Genomic DNA, 14,384 nt, shown 5'->3' on the forward strand with positions numbered 1-14,384 from the left:
TTTTTTTTCTTGATCCCCCCCCCCTTAAAAACTAGGTGTGCCCTATGGTCCGGTGCGTCCTATGGAGCGAAAAATACGGTATTTATTTTATAACAGGGACAAAGTCTATACATCACTGAGCATCTGATGCCTGAAATCACAATTTTATCACTGATTTAATGGCTTTTATCTTAATGACCCAGTTTTATCATTGAGTTAATGGGAATATGTCAAGCTCTGAAAGCACCTCCCTTCCTGTTTTTGTAGTTGGTACTACAGTAACCTGAGCAGAGGAGAAGCAGAGGATATGCTGATGCGAATTCCTAGAGACGGAGCCTTTTTGATAAGGAAGAGGGACGAACCCAATTCCTATGCCATGACTTTCAGGTGAGACACAAACTTTGTAATTATGACCTGACCTGACATGCATGATCTGCAGGTCGGACCTCAAAGCTATTTGTTGCAAGGACCAGAGGGGAGTATGTAGTCCAGGTCTGACACAAGTTAAGGTGTGTAACAGTGAATGGGTATCGGGGGGGCCCAGAAGCACATAAGTGGACAAAGCAGGTAGATGGCTACATTCCGTAAAGCAGAGGCCCAAGGAAAGCAAAGAGATGCAAGACACAGGAAACTCTGGGGCAGAAACTCCATCAGATAAGAAACTTGGAGAGAGGAATCAAGCCTGAAGCAACAGAGATAAGGCCAGGTTACCTGGTCTAGCTGGACTAATGGGTGGCGGTTCTCCACTCTTTTCACTATCTCTGCTAGTACTACAGTGCAGGAAAGACCTAGCTAAGAGCTGCTTACTCTGCATGGTGGCTGCCCCAGCAGCACAAATTAAGACCCTATGGCCATACTGGCAAAGTAGGGGGTTGGAAGTTGCGTGGGGGTGGGTGGTGTAGGGGCTGACTAGGTGGTGTGATAGGAATTTTGGTCTTAGATATATGGTAATGTTCATAACTGCACATACATAGATCAACACAGGAAGACCAACCTAGAACCATTTTGATTCCTAAACTGACCAAATCCTTTCTCTGCAAGGTTAACCTGGAAAAGCCTCCCCATTGTCTCTTTCCTCACAAATCCTGTCTCAAGGATATGTCTGTTTGAATAAGGTGTGAGCCTGTGACCTGGCCCAGGAAATAAGTATTTTACCACTACAAAAGAATGGCCAGGCTGCCCAGGAAATCCAATCAAGTAACCTGCTAGACAGGAGATAAACAACAACAGGAGAAAAACAACATTAAAATTTCTGTGATGTAGGTGGGATGTATCTGAGGGGTGGTCTTAGGTTACACCCCTTCTGTGATGTATGCATAATGTTTCTGGGGGTGGTCTTGATCTAGAGGATGGGAATTTCAAAAGTCTTTAAAAGCCCTTGCACAGCAATTTTGGGGGTTCCTCTTCCTCTCCTGTGTGTGAGGGGAGCACCCTGTTGCAACAGATCAATAAAGATTAGTCTTACTAGCTGCTTTGCTTCTCAATATTCTCTGGTTGGCCTCTGTTATTTTCTCCTACCAATAGGGAACCTATGTAAGGACTCTATATGGGCTCTTGGATACCCCATAAGGGAAAAGGGCATATTTTTATTTACAACAGTGGGAATGGGGAAGGAGTGGATTAAATGCAAGAATTTCGGAGCTTGTAATGCTCACCTTATGTACAAGGCAAGTACTGCAAGCCCCTGAGATGTGCCTTTCTGAACCAGGAAATTCAAGGATCTCCTCCCGCACCCCCCCAATCTGTCTCTAGATAGCCAAATCACTCCTGCAAGAACTTACCTAAATAGGAGGAAAATGAAAATGCCACTTCAAAGCTTAAGGACTGATAATATGATATGGCTGTTGTTGTTGTTGTTTTGTCTTTTTCTAAAGCTTGCTCTTCACTGTTTAATCCCACAGAGCTGAGGGGAAAGTGAAGCACTGCCGAATCAAACGAGAAGGCCGCCTCTTTGTCATGGGAACATCTGCTTATTTTGAGAGTTTAGTGGAACTGGTGAACTACTATGAGAAGCACCCGTTGTATAGGAAAATGAAATTGCGCTATCCAGTGACGGAGGAGCTGCTGGAGCGCTACAGCACGGTAACCATTTTACCTTTTTAACCAAAGTGCCAGGGCTTTGCATAGAATGCTGGGTGGCTTTCAGGGATTTATTGCGGTATGAGTATATTTCTCCCTCCACCCACAAGAGGTCATCCTAAAGGCAGCTTTAGCCTGCTGAGCATTTTGGGATTTTCAGTATTATCCATGGTACCTCGGCCCCTTGCCCATCCCAGGCAGCATATAAAGCAGAAGCAATTGGGCTTCAGTACTGGAATGTGCCTTCAGGTACCTTCAGAATGTTCTCCTGACCAATATTTAATGCTCTGGGAAGATCATTGCTTTTTAGCTATGGATAATGGGATCCAAGGTGGTGAAGTAGGAATCCCTTAAAATTAACAAATAGAAAACCAGGGATTTTGCTTACTTGGGATTTGAAACCAGCTTCGCATTCTGATTAAGAGATCATAATGTTTTATGCTGGTGTATGCCCTAAATATTTTGCTGTAGCTTTTAGTCCTGTCTACCCTAGTAACATGCAAGAAGGCCTAGTTGGCTAGTAGTTCTCTCTTTTGACCAGTGTGTCTGGCCAATTGCAAGTCAATGATTCCAAATGTCTACCTACAGGCTACAGTTTTTGTTTTGGAATGGAAGATGAATATATTAAATCAATCTGCTCTCCAGATTTTGGACTATAACTTCCATTGCCTCGGCCAGCATTTTTGTCCTAAGTCCTTATCCCACACAGGGGAATCCATGTGTGAGAAAATTTATTCTTTTCTGTGCAGAAAGCAGAGGCACATAATTTAAATTCTTTTTACCAGTGAGTTCAACGATAAAATAATAGTAATTATTTTTTCTCTAGGTCTTTTAAAAAAATATTGCTAATAATAATGATGATGATGATGATGATGATGATGGTGTTATTATTATTTATATGCTGCCCATCTGACTGGGCTGCCCCAGCCTCTCTGGGCAGCTCCCAACAAAACATTAAAAACACAATAAACATGTCTATGAAAGCTTCAATTTCTAGTTATGATATGAAAAACCAGGCAGAAACCTTTGCCAAAATCCTACTGACACTTTTTTTGAAATCCCCAAAGCTATGATAGGGTGGGGAAATCACAAAACTCTGCTCAATTGCTACAAGTATATTTGGACAGTGTAATTTCTTATGTTAGCACATTAAAAAGCTTTAAGTTACTTTTTTCTAGCTGTGCAATTTACTTACTTTTCTTTTTCAATCTTAGGAGAAAGATCCTAGCTCATTATATGAAGTGAAGGCATATGTGGAACCTGGTGAAATAACACCTTCTGTGGTATGTTAAAGTTTTGCTCAAACTTATTCTTGATCTGAAAGAAAAGAATAGCTGACAGATCCTTTATCTTAATTTCCTGTTTAGAGAATTGAAAGGACTGATTGTAGGTAAAGGTGTATTTGGAGGGTGGGAAAATGTGTGTGTGTGTGTGTGTGAGTGAGTGAGTGAGTGAGAGAGAGAGAGAGAGAGACTGACTGACTGACTGACTGACTGACTGACTATAGTCTAACTTAGCCTTTGCCAAACCTATAGGCTACAGCTCCGATCAGCACCTGCCAGCAAAATGTCTGGAGGGCAAAGGCTGACCTAACCATTGTTTCTGGATTGTATTACAGTGTTTGTGGTTGTTCTCTCAAATTCACTTTGACCTAAAGCTCCTTTCCATTTGTTTCTCTTGAAGCCACAGAGAACTGTTAAAGCTTTGTACGACTACCAAGCGAAAAGAGACGATGAGCTGACTTTTTGCCGAGGGGCTTTAATTCATAATGTCTCAAAAGAAGTTGGTGGCTGGTAAGAAGACAGCTTTTATATTTTTGCTATGAGTTGGTGATGTTTTCTGTAGACCGAGCTGTGTCTCAACCATAGATTTCACTACGTGGCTTTGAGCATTTTTAAAAAAATGTGAACCTCTCTATAATACCTCATTTGGATATGGTGTCTCAAATTTGATTAGTACATGTTTCTCTCTCTCTCAGGTGGAAAGGCGATTATGGGTACAAAGTTCAGCACTACTTCCCAGCCAATTACGTGGAAGACATGTCCTCTGATAACACGGAAGATCTTGAGAATCAGGTAGGAAGATACTTGTTATCTATATTCTAGAGTTTATGCTATTCACAAAATCCATTCAGTTATTCCAAAAAAGGTGGTAATGCATTCAGACCCTTCTGTGTGCAAGGTTGCCTTTCTGGATGCTGTCCCACATGCGTACAGAGATGCAACATTGTGGACAGAGGGTGGGATTGTATATAGCACTGTGATGTGCACAGGAACAGAAAGTTGGGCTTAGTAGCTCCTTAACACTTCTCTGTATGAAGAATGTGTATTGTCAGCTTTGAGATTCTTGGCATGTGCCAATTTCTCCCTATTTCTAAAGTGGTGACAGTCATGTGGAATATTTATTTTCTTACGACTCACATGCCAGTAATAATAATTATAATACTAATCATTTTTTAATTTATATCCCACCCATCTAGCTGGGTTTTCCCAGCCTCTCTGGGCAGCTTACAACATATATAAAAACACACCAAAATATCAAACATTAAAAAACAAAATAATCCTATTCAAGCAACAAACCAACCAACCAATAAATCAGTAGAAACCAATAACAACAATAATAAACAGTTTACAGTTATACCCAAATTAAAATAGCTGCCAACCCCAACTAAACATTTAACCAACACCAACCTGACCAAAACAAAACAGAGGAACCAAAATTTGAACCATTTAAAACATTTTAGCCAGTTGTCCCAACCCAAGAGTTGTTCCAGCCAGGGACATAGGAACAGTGCCTGATTTACGTATAAGCTAAACAAGCTATAGCTTAGGGCACCACTCTTTTGGGGGCCCCAAAATTTTTTTAAAGAAAAAAAACTGGATGTACATTTCCAAAATATAAGATAAAAAACAAATAAGCTCTAAATATGTTTTATTTTAATAATTATTTCACTATTAATATACTTCTTTTTAATTGCATTTCACTATTAATATACTCCTTCTTAATTGTATTTCAGCTCAACAATTACTTTGATAAAATACATATTTTGTTATGTGCAAATGGCTTTAGTTACCTATTAGGTCCATAAATTACCATATAGCATATATTCAACACAAAAAAGCTGCGACAATTTTTGTTGACAAAGGACTGCTGGACATATAAAGGGCCCCATTACCTTCAGTAGTTTAGGGCCTCATCAAACCTAAATCTGGCGCTGCTTAGGAAGGGGGGCGGGCCGCCCCAGATGCCCTCACGTAGGGGGGTGACATTCGGCATGCTGCCCTCCTGCGACTCCCAAGCCTACCCCGAGCCATCAGGGTAAGGGGGGAGCTGCGCTGCTTTGCTGGCGGCATTCCCCTCTTCCCCCTTTGTTTTGACAGCTTGGGAGAGGCTTGGGAGTCACTGGCGGGCGGCACACCGAATGCCCGCCAGGGGCAGCTTGCTCCGACCCCATGTGCGGCTCACTCTGCCCCTGGCTGCAGGGCACACACACTGCTCTGGGCACCTGAGTGGCTATCCTGTGGATGGGAGGGCACTCTCTGCACCACGCCCCCCTCAGGAGCACACCTGCCCTGGGCAGCGTGGGCATATGCTCTGCCACTGGTTCCAGCAATGTCCCAGTGCCTCCCAGGAGCCTATGTTATCTGTTCAGGGTGAGCCTGGGCACTGCCCCCTAGACCAGGTGGAAATGGACCTTGCAACATGAAGCAGCCTTCCCTCCAGGACTCAGTATGGCTTCCAAGCAGTTTAAAACTATAAAATCAATACATAATTAAAGCACACAGTAACAGATCCATTGGGGCATTAAAGCAGCCTCAATTAAACCATACAATAAAACGATCTATTAGAAAGCATGAGAATTAGAAACTCTTAAACACTTCACGCAGCAGTTAAAACAATAAAATCAGAAATGCAGCTCTGCCTAAGCAGGTGTGGTTGCATGCCTGAATAGGCGCTAAATTTTATGCAGAAACTGGCCTGGAAAGATCTTAGGGAAACTCATGCTTTTGCTGTGGTAAATGAGGCTGGACTTAACTTTCACCTTCTGGTGCTGCCAGGTTAACTTGAGAGGAGCCCATGTTTCTTCCTTTACCCCAGCAGTGTTGGGAGGAGTAGTGTTGCTACAGCTCCTGGCATGGCAATGCAGATCTGAAGTTCATGTGCAATGCTTAGCCAAAAATCCTGACTTTAATAAGGAAGCATAGGCATGAGCTGTGTGTGAATGCACAGAGCCTTTTGAGAGGTATTTTGCTTCCCGTGATATATACTTTTATAAGTAACTTACTTAAATAAATAAATAAATAAATATAGGTGTTCAGTGTTAGTTATGCCAGTGCCCAGAGGATAAGATTATCAAACTGGGTAAAGGATGCTTAGCTGTGCTGGTTAAGAACGTAATGGAGTGTGAAAAATCTGCAATGGTCTCAGAAAGAACTTGATCTTCTGAAAAGCTTTCCAGCTCTGCCAGTGAATTTCAAGGAAGTCAACTATTAGAATGTTAATAATTACTAGCTTTGGTAGTAGTAAATGGACTTCCTTAATCTTATTCTCGCCAAGCAGTTTAATTTTTTATGGTTGCTAATATTATTCAGTGACAGGAAACCCATACACTTCAGGAATGAATATGAGTGTAGTTCCTATGTTCTGTCAGCTACAGAATAAGTAGAAAGTATAGATCGAAGGCAAACTTGAAAAACGAATTGGTCACATCACTGTAGCAGTTTAATTAAGCAGCAAAACTGCTTAATCAGTGATCCAGAAGCTCTGCTTAAGCAATAATTCTTCCTTCATGGTGAATGAATATCATTTTTTAAGCATTGGTCCTAGGAATTTAATGAATTCATTTTTTACATTCCAAGGTCATTTGATTCCAAGGGGGCAAAACAACCAACTTCAAACATAATAAATCTTTTCATTTCAGATAATTGAGGACAATCCTTTAGGGTCATTATGCCGGGGTATTTTGGATCTCAATAAGTATAACGTTGGTATGTATCCTTCTGACTTCCTGACTCCTTACATGTAAAGTAGATTGTGTATGTGTGTGTGTGAGAGGGAACAGTTTGTCAAGTTTACCTATTTTTTATTACAATATATATGTATATAATCTTTATTGCGGTCCAACGGCCCATAACATGGATTCAGAATAAAATACAGATTCATACAGACAACCCCCTAGGGAAGGGAGACTGAAGCAATATTTGTTTAGTCATGGGTATGTTGATCTTTGATTCGTATAACTACTGAAAGAAACTTTGCCACGGCCACTGTGATATTATTGGATTTATTTTTTAGATATATATATCCTTTAACATAACATTGATTGCTCAGTTTTAGTCTGTCTGTATTATCACCCCAAATATATCTGAACTGTATTTTAATTTTTGAATGACAATTCTTCTGAAGGGCAATGCTGAAATTTCTTATCCAAGTATAATTTTGGAGGGGGGGTGCGGATTTGGAGGTGAGAGGGAACAGATGTACTCCTCTTTTAAAAGGATGGATTTAATGCATGCTCAGAAAAGAATGGGGAGGGCACAACCTCAAATAAAAAGGCACTCAAAAGGTTCACAAAATAGTAGAGTGTTTCTGTAAGGCAGAAGAAGCTGGTATTGTTGCCTTTTGGCCACTTAAAAATATTCTTGTACAACTGAGATTGTACTTTGAAGATGTGTATGATCCCCAAAGCATTAAGATAAAATTTGAAAAGGTATGACAACAACTACTGGTGTCTTGTGGCAGCTGAAAGTCTAACAGATTATGGTGATCATCATCTGAGGCCCTTTTTCATCTGCCACTTCCATGAGAGGTCCGGAGGGTGACAACATGAGAATGGGTCTTTTCTGCGGTAGCTCCTCGCTTGCAGAATGCTCTCCTAGGCATCAGGCAAAACATTCCTCTTCTCCCAGGCCTTTGGCTAATTAAACAATCTATGGTCTTTTAAACTGGGGGATAGGGAGGGTATCATTTTTGTTTGTTACTATGTTGTGTATTTCTATGTTTTTATATTGTAAAACCCTGTGATCCTCTGGTGAAGAGCAAAGAGCAATATAGAAATCTAATAAACCATGATAAATAAACTACAAATATAATGCAAAATTTATTAAGGCGTCTGGTGTGGTGAACTCTGGTCCATTAAGGCTTATGTTATAAATGAAATTGTCAGTCTTTAAGGTACCCAATACTTCAGCTGCTCTCATGTGAATCAAAGGATACTATATAGAGCAGTTGAAGAATGCTGAGGCTTTTAATATTACTGTTTTGTAATAAATATATGTTTTTACTGATTAATGGGATCCTACCAGGATCTTGTGCAAACTTCTTTCAAGTGCTATTTGATGTCTTAAGATGTGTTTATCATGTACATATGATTTATTGTTTTGGATTCCTAATAGTAAAAATGACACAGGGAAAACATGGAAAGTCTTTTGTCTTTATCCTGGAACCCAAGAATCTTGAAGATGCTCCTGTTGAATTTGCAACAGAAAAGGTGGAAGAGCTATTTGTATGGTATCAAAGTGTCAGGGAAATCACAACGAAAACTACTGAAGAGGTACTATGGAAGCCATAATTTCCAGCACTTAATTTTTAGTAAGAGTGATTTTGATTTGAGCAAAGACTGAAGGACTAGTAATATGGTCCACACCCAACATCTGATTCCCTTGCAAGCAAAGGGGCTTTGAGAGAAGCCTTTATCATCACCATTTTAAAAATTCTATATCATGCCATATTTCCAATATCATGAAAGCATAATACGCACCTTTGTGTTTTGCTTTATGTGCCAATATCATGCAAGTTTTAACTTGAAAATAATACCTCAAAGCGTGACTATGCAATCAAAGCAAGATTTTTTTGGGTGGTGTAAGTTCAGGGGTTTTTTGGCCCTGCACTGCCAAAAAATTTTTTCTTAAAAAAAAACACCACACCGAACCTGAAAGCCAGAATTCATACTTGGAAAGTAGGGAAGTCTTTGTGCAGGGCTTCACTAGCAGAGCCAGTTAGTTGAATCCGCGCCTTTGTTTCAACATCACTGCAGTTTGGGCACAGAGAGTGAGCAGGGATAAAGGGAGTGTGCAGAGACAAATTTAAAGTTGAAAATTAGATTTCACAATTTTCTGTTTCTTTGACACCAGCTGAGTGATGTCAGTGCAGATGACTTCCCCTGGACTAATGTTTTAACTGTGTTAAATCCTCAGGAAAATTTCAGGGTGTTCTGGGAGAAGAAGCAGTTAATTGCCATGGAATTGTCTGATTTGGTGGTATATTGCATACCGACGAGCAAAACAAAGGACAACCTAGGTAATGTATTTTTAAGTATGAATTTGAACTCTTCATCTGCTAGATTGCTAGACATGATCAAAGAGTATGGTATACTAGGATGTGTCTATAGAATAGCAACAAATATTCAAAGGAGGTTTAGATGCCTGAGGAGTGAGAGAGAAAGAGCGAGTTTGGTTGGCTTAGTGTGGAGAATGGAACACTGGGAGAAAACTTAACCAGTCTCCAAAAACATGTGACGTATGAGATTCAGTTATTCATTGCTTGCTTGGTTGGGGCAGGATTAAAAATAATGGTTAAAAATTGTAACCAAAGATTTAGACATTTCTAACTGCAATAGTGGCTGAGCATGAAAGCTGGGTGCCTAATGTTAATGAAGCTTTATCTCCAGAGGCCTCTTAAGAGCAGGTTCAGACTTTGAGGCAATGTAATTCTCTGGATGACCTTTTTGAGATTAGTGGCAACTATCAGAGGGATTAGGCTGGGCCACCCAGTGTCAGGGAGAGTGGCTTGCATTGATAGCCCTCCATGCTTGCGTAGGATACCATAAATGGGTATGCTTGAAGACATCATTAGAGTGGGTTCTGAGGCTGCCCTTTGCACCCAGGGATCCCACTTTCTGAGCAGGTTGTATGACCTGTTGGCAGTCCTTTCAAATTGTAGTAACCTGCTTCTCTTATTTCATAGAACTCAGTGGGAGCCACTGAAAATTAAGCTAGCCCTCTTCAATGTAACCATTCGTTAACTCCCATTACTTGGTTGCCCTGCAGTGCATTGCAAGAGTGGCGAAACTCAGGGAAATGGCTTACATATAGACTACCAACTCTTTAAAAAAATGCCACATAATTAAAACTTCATAAAATTCTAAAATCATAAGTGTAGCTAATTTCTTTATTTTTTAAGTTTGTACATATATCTCATAAGTTTATACACTGCTTAATTGACAAAAAAACCCTCTAAATGTGTTACAAAACATTCATTAGATTTATGTATAAAAATGAATGTTAAAAACAAGGAGACATGAAATTTATCAAGCTATAAATGAAGCCTGCATTTTAAAAATACATGATTAAAATTACGTTTGCCTGCTTCCCTGCCACTTTGCTGCATCCTGTTCTCTGGCTTACTTAGACCAGAGTCAAAGCTGCACAAGGTGTAAAGGGCTAAATGCAGATTATAATGTGTCCTGGAACCATTGTTTGGACTTGATGTAGCACCAGTGCCAAAAACATTGGTCATCACTTGGAGAAGCATATTTAGTCAAGGGACAATGAAACTTGCCATCAATATTACAAAGCCACAGTGAAGGCATATATTAATGAGTGGCTTCTTCCCACCTCTCTCTTTTGCAGAAAATCCTGATTACAAAGAAATCCGTTCCTTTGTGGAGACCAAAGCAGAAGGCATTGTCAAGCAGAAGCCTGCTGATCTACTAAAATATAATCAGAAGGGACTGACACGAATATACCCAAAAGGGCAGAGAGTAGATTCCTCAAATTATGATCCTTTTCGTTTCTGGTTTTGTGGATCACAGATGGTGGCTCTTAATTTCCAGACACCAGGTAAAAATCTCACAATGGAAGATTTTACCCATTTCTCAACCCACCCACCACTTTATAAGTAAGCACCTCTTTCCTTCCATGGTATCCTGCGTAATTGCTTTATTCATACATCCTGAATTGCTGAATTCATGCATTTGCTGAAAGTGTGATACCACTTGTCTTTATTATTTGATGTTTTTCTAATCCCTTTAGATTTATTAATGTAGGAAATCTGGCTGACACATCTTTTAATTCTTTCTCTAGATAAATACATGCAAATGAATCATGCCTTGTTTTCCCTTAATGGACGGACTGGCTATGTACTGCAGCCAGAAAGTATGAGGAGTGAGGCGTATGACCCGGTGCCAAATGAATCCAAGAAGAAACTACAGATGATTTTGACAGTGAGGGTAAATGATGATGATGATTTTTTAAAGTAAATTGCGAATTAATTAAATTATTACCCACCCTTCACCCTAAGGTCACAGGGTGGACTACAACATGAAAACCGTATTTAAAACAACAAGTAATAAGATGCTCACAGCAAAAACTGAGCTCTTAAGTCACATTGGTTTCAGTGGGTGGACCTGGACAACTTGTTGAAATCAGTTGTGACTTAATGTGGTTTTTTTGGGGGGGTGGAGGAAGATACCTACATAATTTAGCTGTTTGGTGTTGGACTAGGACATGGGTTCAAATTCCCATTCAGCCATGTAGCTCACTGGGTCTGGCATTGTGTCGCAGCCTAACCTACTTCAAAGGGCTGATGTGAGGATAAAATGTGGAGGGGAGGAAGTGTGTAGGCCATGTTGAGATCTCTGGAGGAAAGGTGGGATGTATTTAAAAATAAAAAAATCAGCAACTAAGTTAAACTGTCTGAAACAGGTAATCGGAGCTCGCCATCTTCCCAAGCCTGGCAGAAGTATTGCCTGCCCATTTGTGGAGGTAGAAATTTGTGGGGCTGAATATGATAACAGTAAATTCAAGACCACTGTTGTGAGTAAGTACTTCTTAACTCTCTATGGAAATACGGGTTCTGCGGCAATAAAAAAGAAAGAAGTTGCGTCGTGTGTTGGAATTAGGGCATGAAGAGTCATGTTCAAGTCTCCATTCATCTTCAGAACTTACTGTGTAACCTTGGGGTAATCACTATGTGTCTCGGCCAAATAACTATCATAGAGTTCCTTGGCTGGAATAACAGTATCATAAATAAATAAATAATATATAAACAGTATCATAAACAAATTAAAACAAGTGGAGCAATTGATCATGTTACATAGCATTGCAACCTGATATGGCGTAGTTGAAGGGCTGGCCAACTCCAGCCACCCAGGAGGAACATCATGGCAAGGGGAAGCCCAACTTGGCTCCAGTGAAGGTACAGCTACTTGAATGTTTCCTCTCCTCTCCTTTCTCCTTTCCCCTTCCCATTTCCTTTTATAGCATCTCTACTAGGTTGTGAGCAGGGACTGTTTTATGTTTTATAGCACTTAAGAAGCAGCTGCTTTACAAGTGTTCAATAATAAGAATTGCATCATTTTAAAACTCCACTAGTTACATACAAAGGATAGAAAAAGTGACTCCTTGGAATGTCTTCAGTATGCCTTCAGCATTTTCTTGAAAATCTGGGACGTGGTCTATCCCAAAGTTAAGCACTTCTGTTAGAGGGAATTGACAGTGTACTTAGAATCATAGAATCATAGAGTTGGAAGAGACCGCAAGGGCCATCGAGTCCAACCCCCTGCTAAGCAGGAAACACCATCAGAGCACTCGACAGTCTTCTCGACAGTCTTCTCGACATTAATGGAACTTTGGCAGGATGGTGCACAAGTTACTTTTGGAATTACCCATTGAAATTATTGAACCCAACTTAGTCATATGTATTCATTGAGTCTACTTTGAGTACAACTAGCACTGAATACAACATACTAAGTTCCCTGCAAGAAGTATATCAGTGAGGCTGTCAGCTGTCATGTCCCCCCCCCCCCACCGCTTTATAATTCTTTTGCACTCTTTTAATTCCAACTTCTTGGCTGTTTGTCCTTTCTCTGCCTGCATTCTCCTAAAAAATAAATAAATCAAAAGAAGCCATTGTCTTGCTCTATGCTTCTGATTATTCTTGAAGATAGCCCAGAGAAAGAGGATGGAGAATATTCTGACATCAGCATCGCTGAAAATCATACTGCTACCTGATTATTTAATAATTGCTTTTTCTTGGCCTTTATTAGTAAAAGCAGTTGCCATTCTGGGTCTGCAACCAGAGACCCCTGAGTTAGCTCAGCCAACATCTTGCAGCTCCTGTGATTTGAGTCCACATTAGCTGCCAAAGAGTTTAGCTTTCTTCTTTTTCTGAGGTGTTCAAGCTTGAATGGGCTGACCCACTTAAGAATAAAAACAACTAAACTTCTCCAAATGTTCTACACTTGCCTCAAACGGTGGAGGAGTGGAATGTGACAGTTGCTTGCTTTATATTGTGAAATGTTCGTTTTATTACAGATGACAATGGCCTTAACCCAGTCTGGGCATCTCAAGAGCAAGTGAAGTTTGAAATCTATGACCCCAACCTAGCATTTCTGCGCTTCGTTGTCTATGAGGAAGACATGTTCAGTGATCCCAACTTCTTAGCACATGGCACTTTCCCCATCAAAGGAATCAAATCAGGTAAATATCAAGTATAACACTGACAGGTTGAACAATGGTTTTGATAATTTGCACATTTCTTTGGCTTTCAGATCCTAGGCAACATGCTTGCTGCACACCAAAAGGGGGTTAGGAAAGTCTCCCTCAACTGATACTGATTGACCATAAGTGACTGCTGAATTAAGCTGGGGGGGGTGTCTTTGAGTCTCACTTTGCGCATACCATACATATATAAATAAAACACATTATTAGATCTTATTGTATGTGGTAAGCTAAGGTTTTTTTTTTTTTGCCATAACCATGCTGATCATCCAGGCCCTGGAACCAAGTAAAACCTTAGCTGTTCTGGCTTGCAAGCTTTTGACTCACCCTTGTCAAGATTTTCCTGACATGCCAACTGCTCAGCGTTTCATCATGCATAAACCCCCACCTGGAGTTAATTGTCCAGTGCTTAAATGATAAATTCTGCAACTATATCTTTCATTTCCTTAGGCTTTCTGTAATTCTTTGCTTATTCATGATAGTCTGCTGCTCTAGATATACTGAAGTAACTGCTTAATAATTCCTAACCCCTGGAACAAAATTTTTATCTTGCCTTTTTCTGAATTTATATTTATTTTATTTAAAATCATTTATGGACAAGGCTCTTTACAAAATAAAACATGCAAACAGCTATTCAAAGTATGGTAGAGCAGGTATTAAGAATTCTTGAAATTTTTTTCTCTATGATATTTTTCTCTCTATGAGAGATTTTGAATGCTCTTTTGTAGAACATGGTGAATCAGCAATAAATCAGTGGCCATAGAAAATCTGCAAGTTTTTTCAGTGCAAAAGAAATAAGCTCTGTATGTAGTATTTAAGCCATTT

At 40.0% G+C, this 14,384-nt stretch overlaps 1 protein-coding gene across 4 annotated transcripts in view; it reads left to right on the top strand.

Moving 5' to 3' along the window:
* Positions 1-14,384, top strand: part of PLCG2 (phospholipase C gamma 2) — a 65,771-nt gene that overhangs the window by 47,298 nt on the left and 4,089 nt on the right. For all 4 annotated transcript variants that reach the window (XR_014528781.1, XR_014528782.1, XM_083514918.1 and 1 more), the window contains exons 19-30: positions 247-366; positions 1,881-2,061; positions 3,273-3,341; positions 3,742-3,851; positions 4,037-4,133; positions 6,980-7,046; positions 8,454-8,611; positions 9,255-9,357; positions 10,689-10,898; positions 11,142-11,287; positions 11,763-11,877; positions 13,374-13,538. Coding sequence is in view for 2 of the 4 variants with exons in the window: in XM_083514918.1 (XP_083371044.1) it covers positions 247-366; positions 1,881-2,061; positions 3,273-3,341; positions 3,742-3,851; positions 4,037-4,133; positions 6,980-7,046; positions 8,454-8,611; positions 9,255-9,357; positions 10,689-10,898; positions 11,142-11,287; positions 11,763-11,877; positions 13,374-13,538 (1,541 nt within the window). In the remaining 2 variants the exon portion in view is untranslated. The remainder of the gene's footprint in view (positions 1-246; positions 367-1,880; positions 2,062-3,272; positions 3,342-3,741; positions 3,852-4,036; positions 4,134-6,979; positions 7,047-8,453; positions 8,612-9,254; positions 9,358-10,688; positions 10,899-11,141; positions 11,288-11,762; positions 11,878-13,373; positions 13,539-14,384) is intronic.

The sequence above is a fragment of the Podarcis liolepis genome (genome assembly GCF_965112155.1).
Source record: "Podarcis liolepis genome assembly, chromosome: 7".
Lineage (NCBI taxonomy): Eukaryota > Metazoa > Chordata > Lepidosauria > Squamata > Lacertidae > Podarcis > Podarcis liolepis.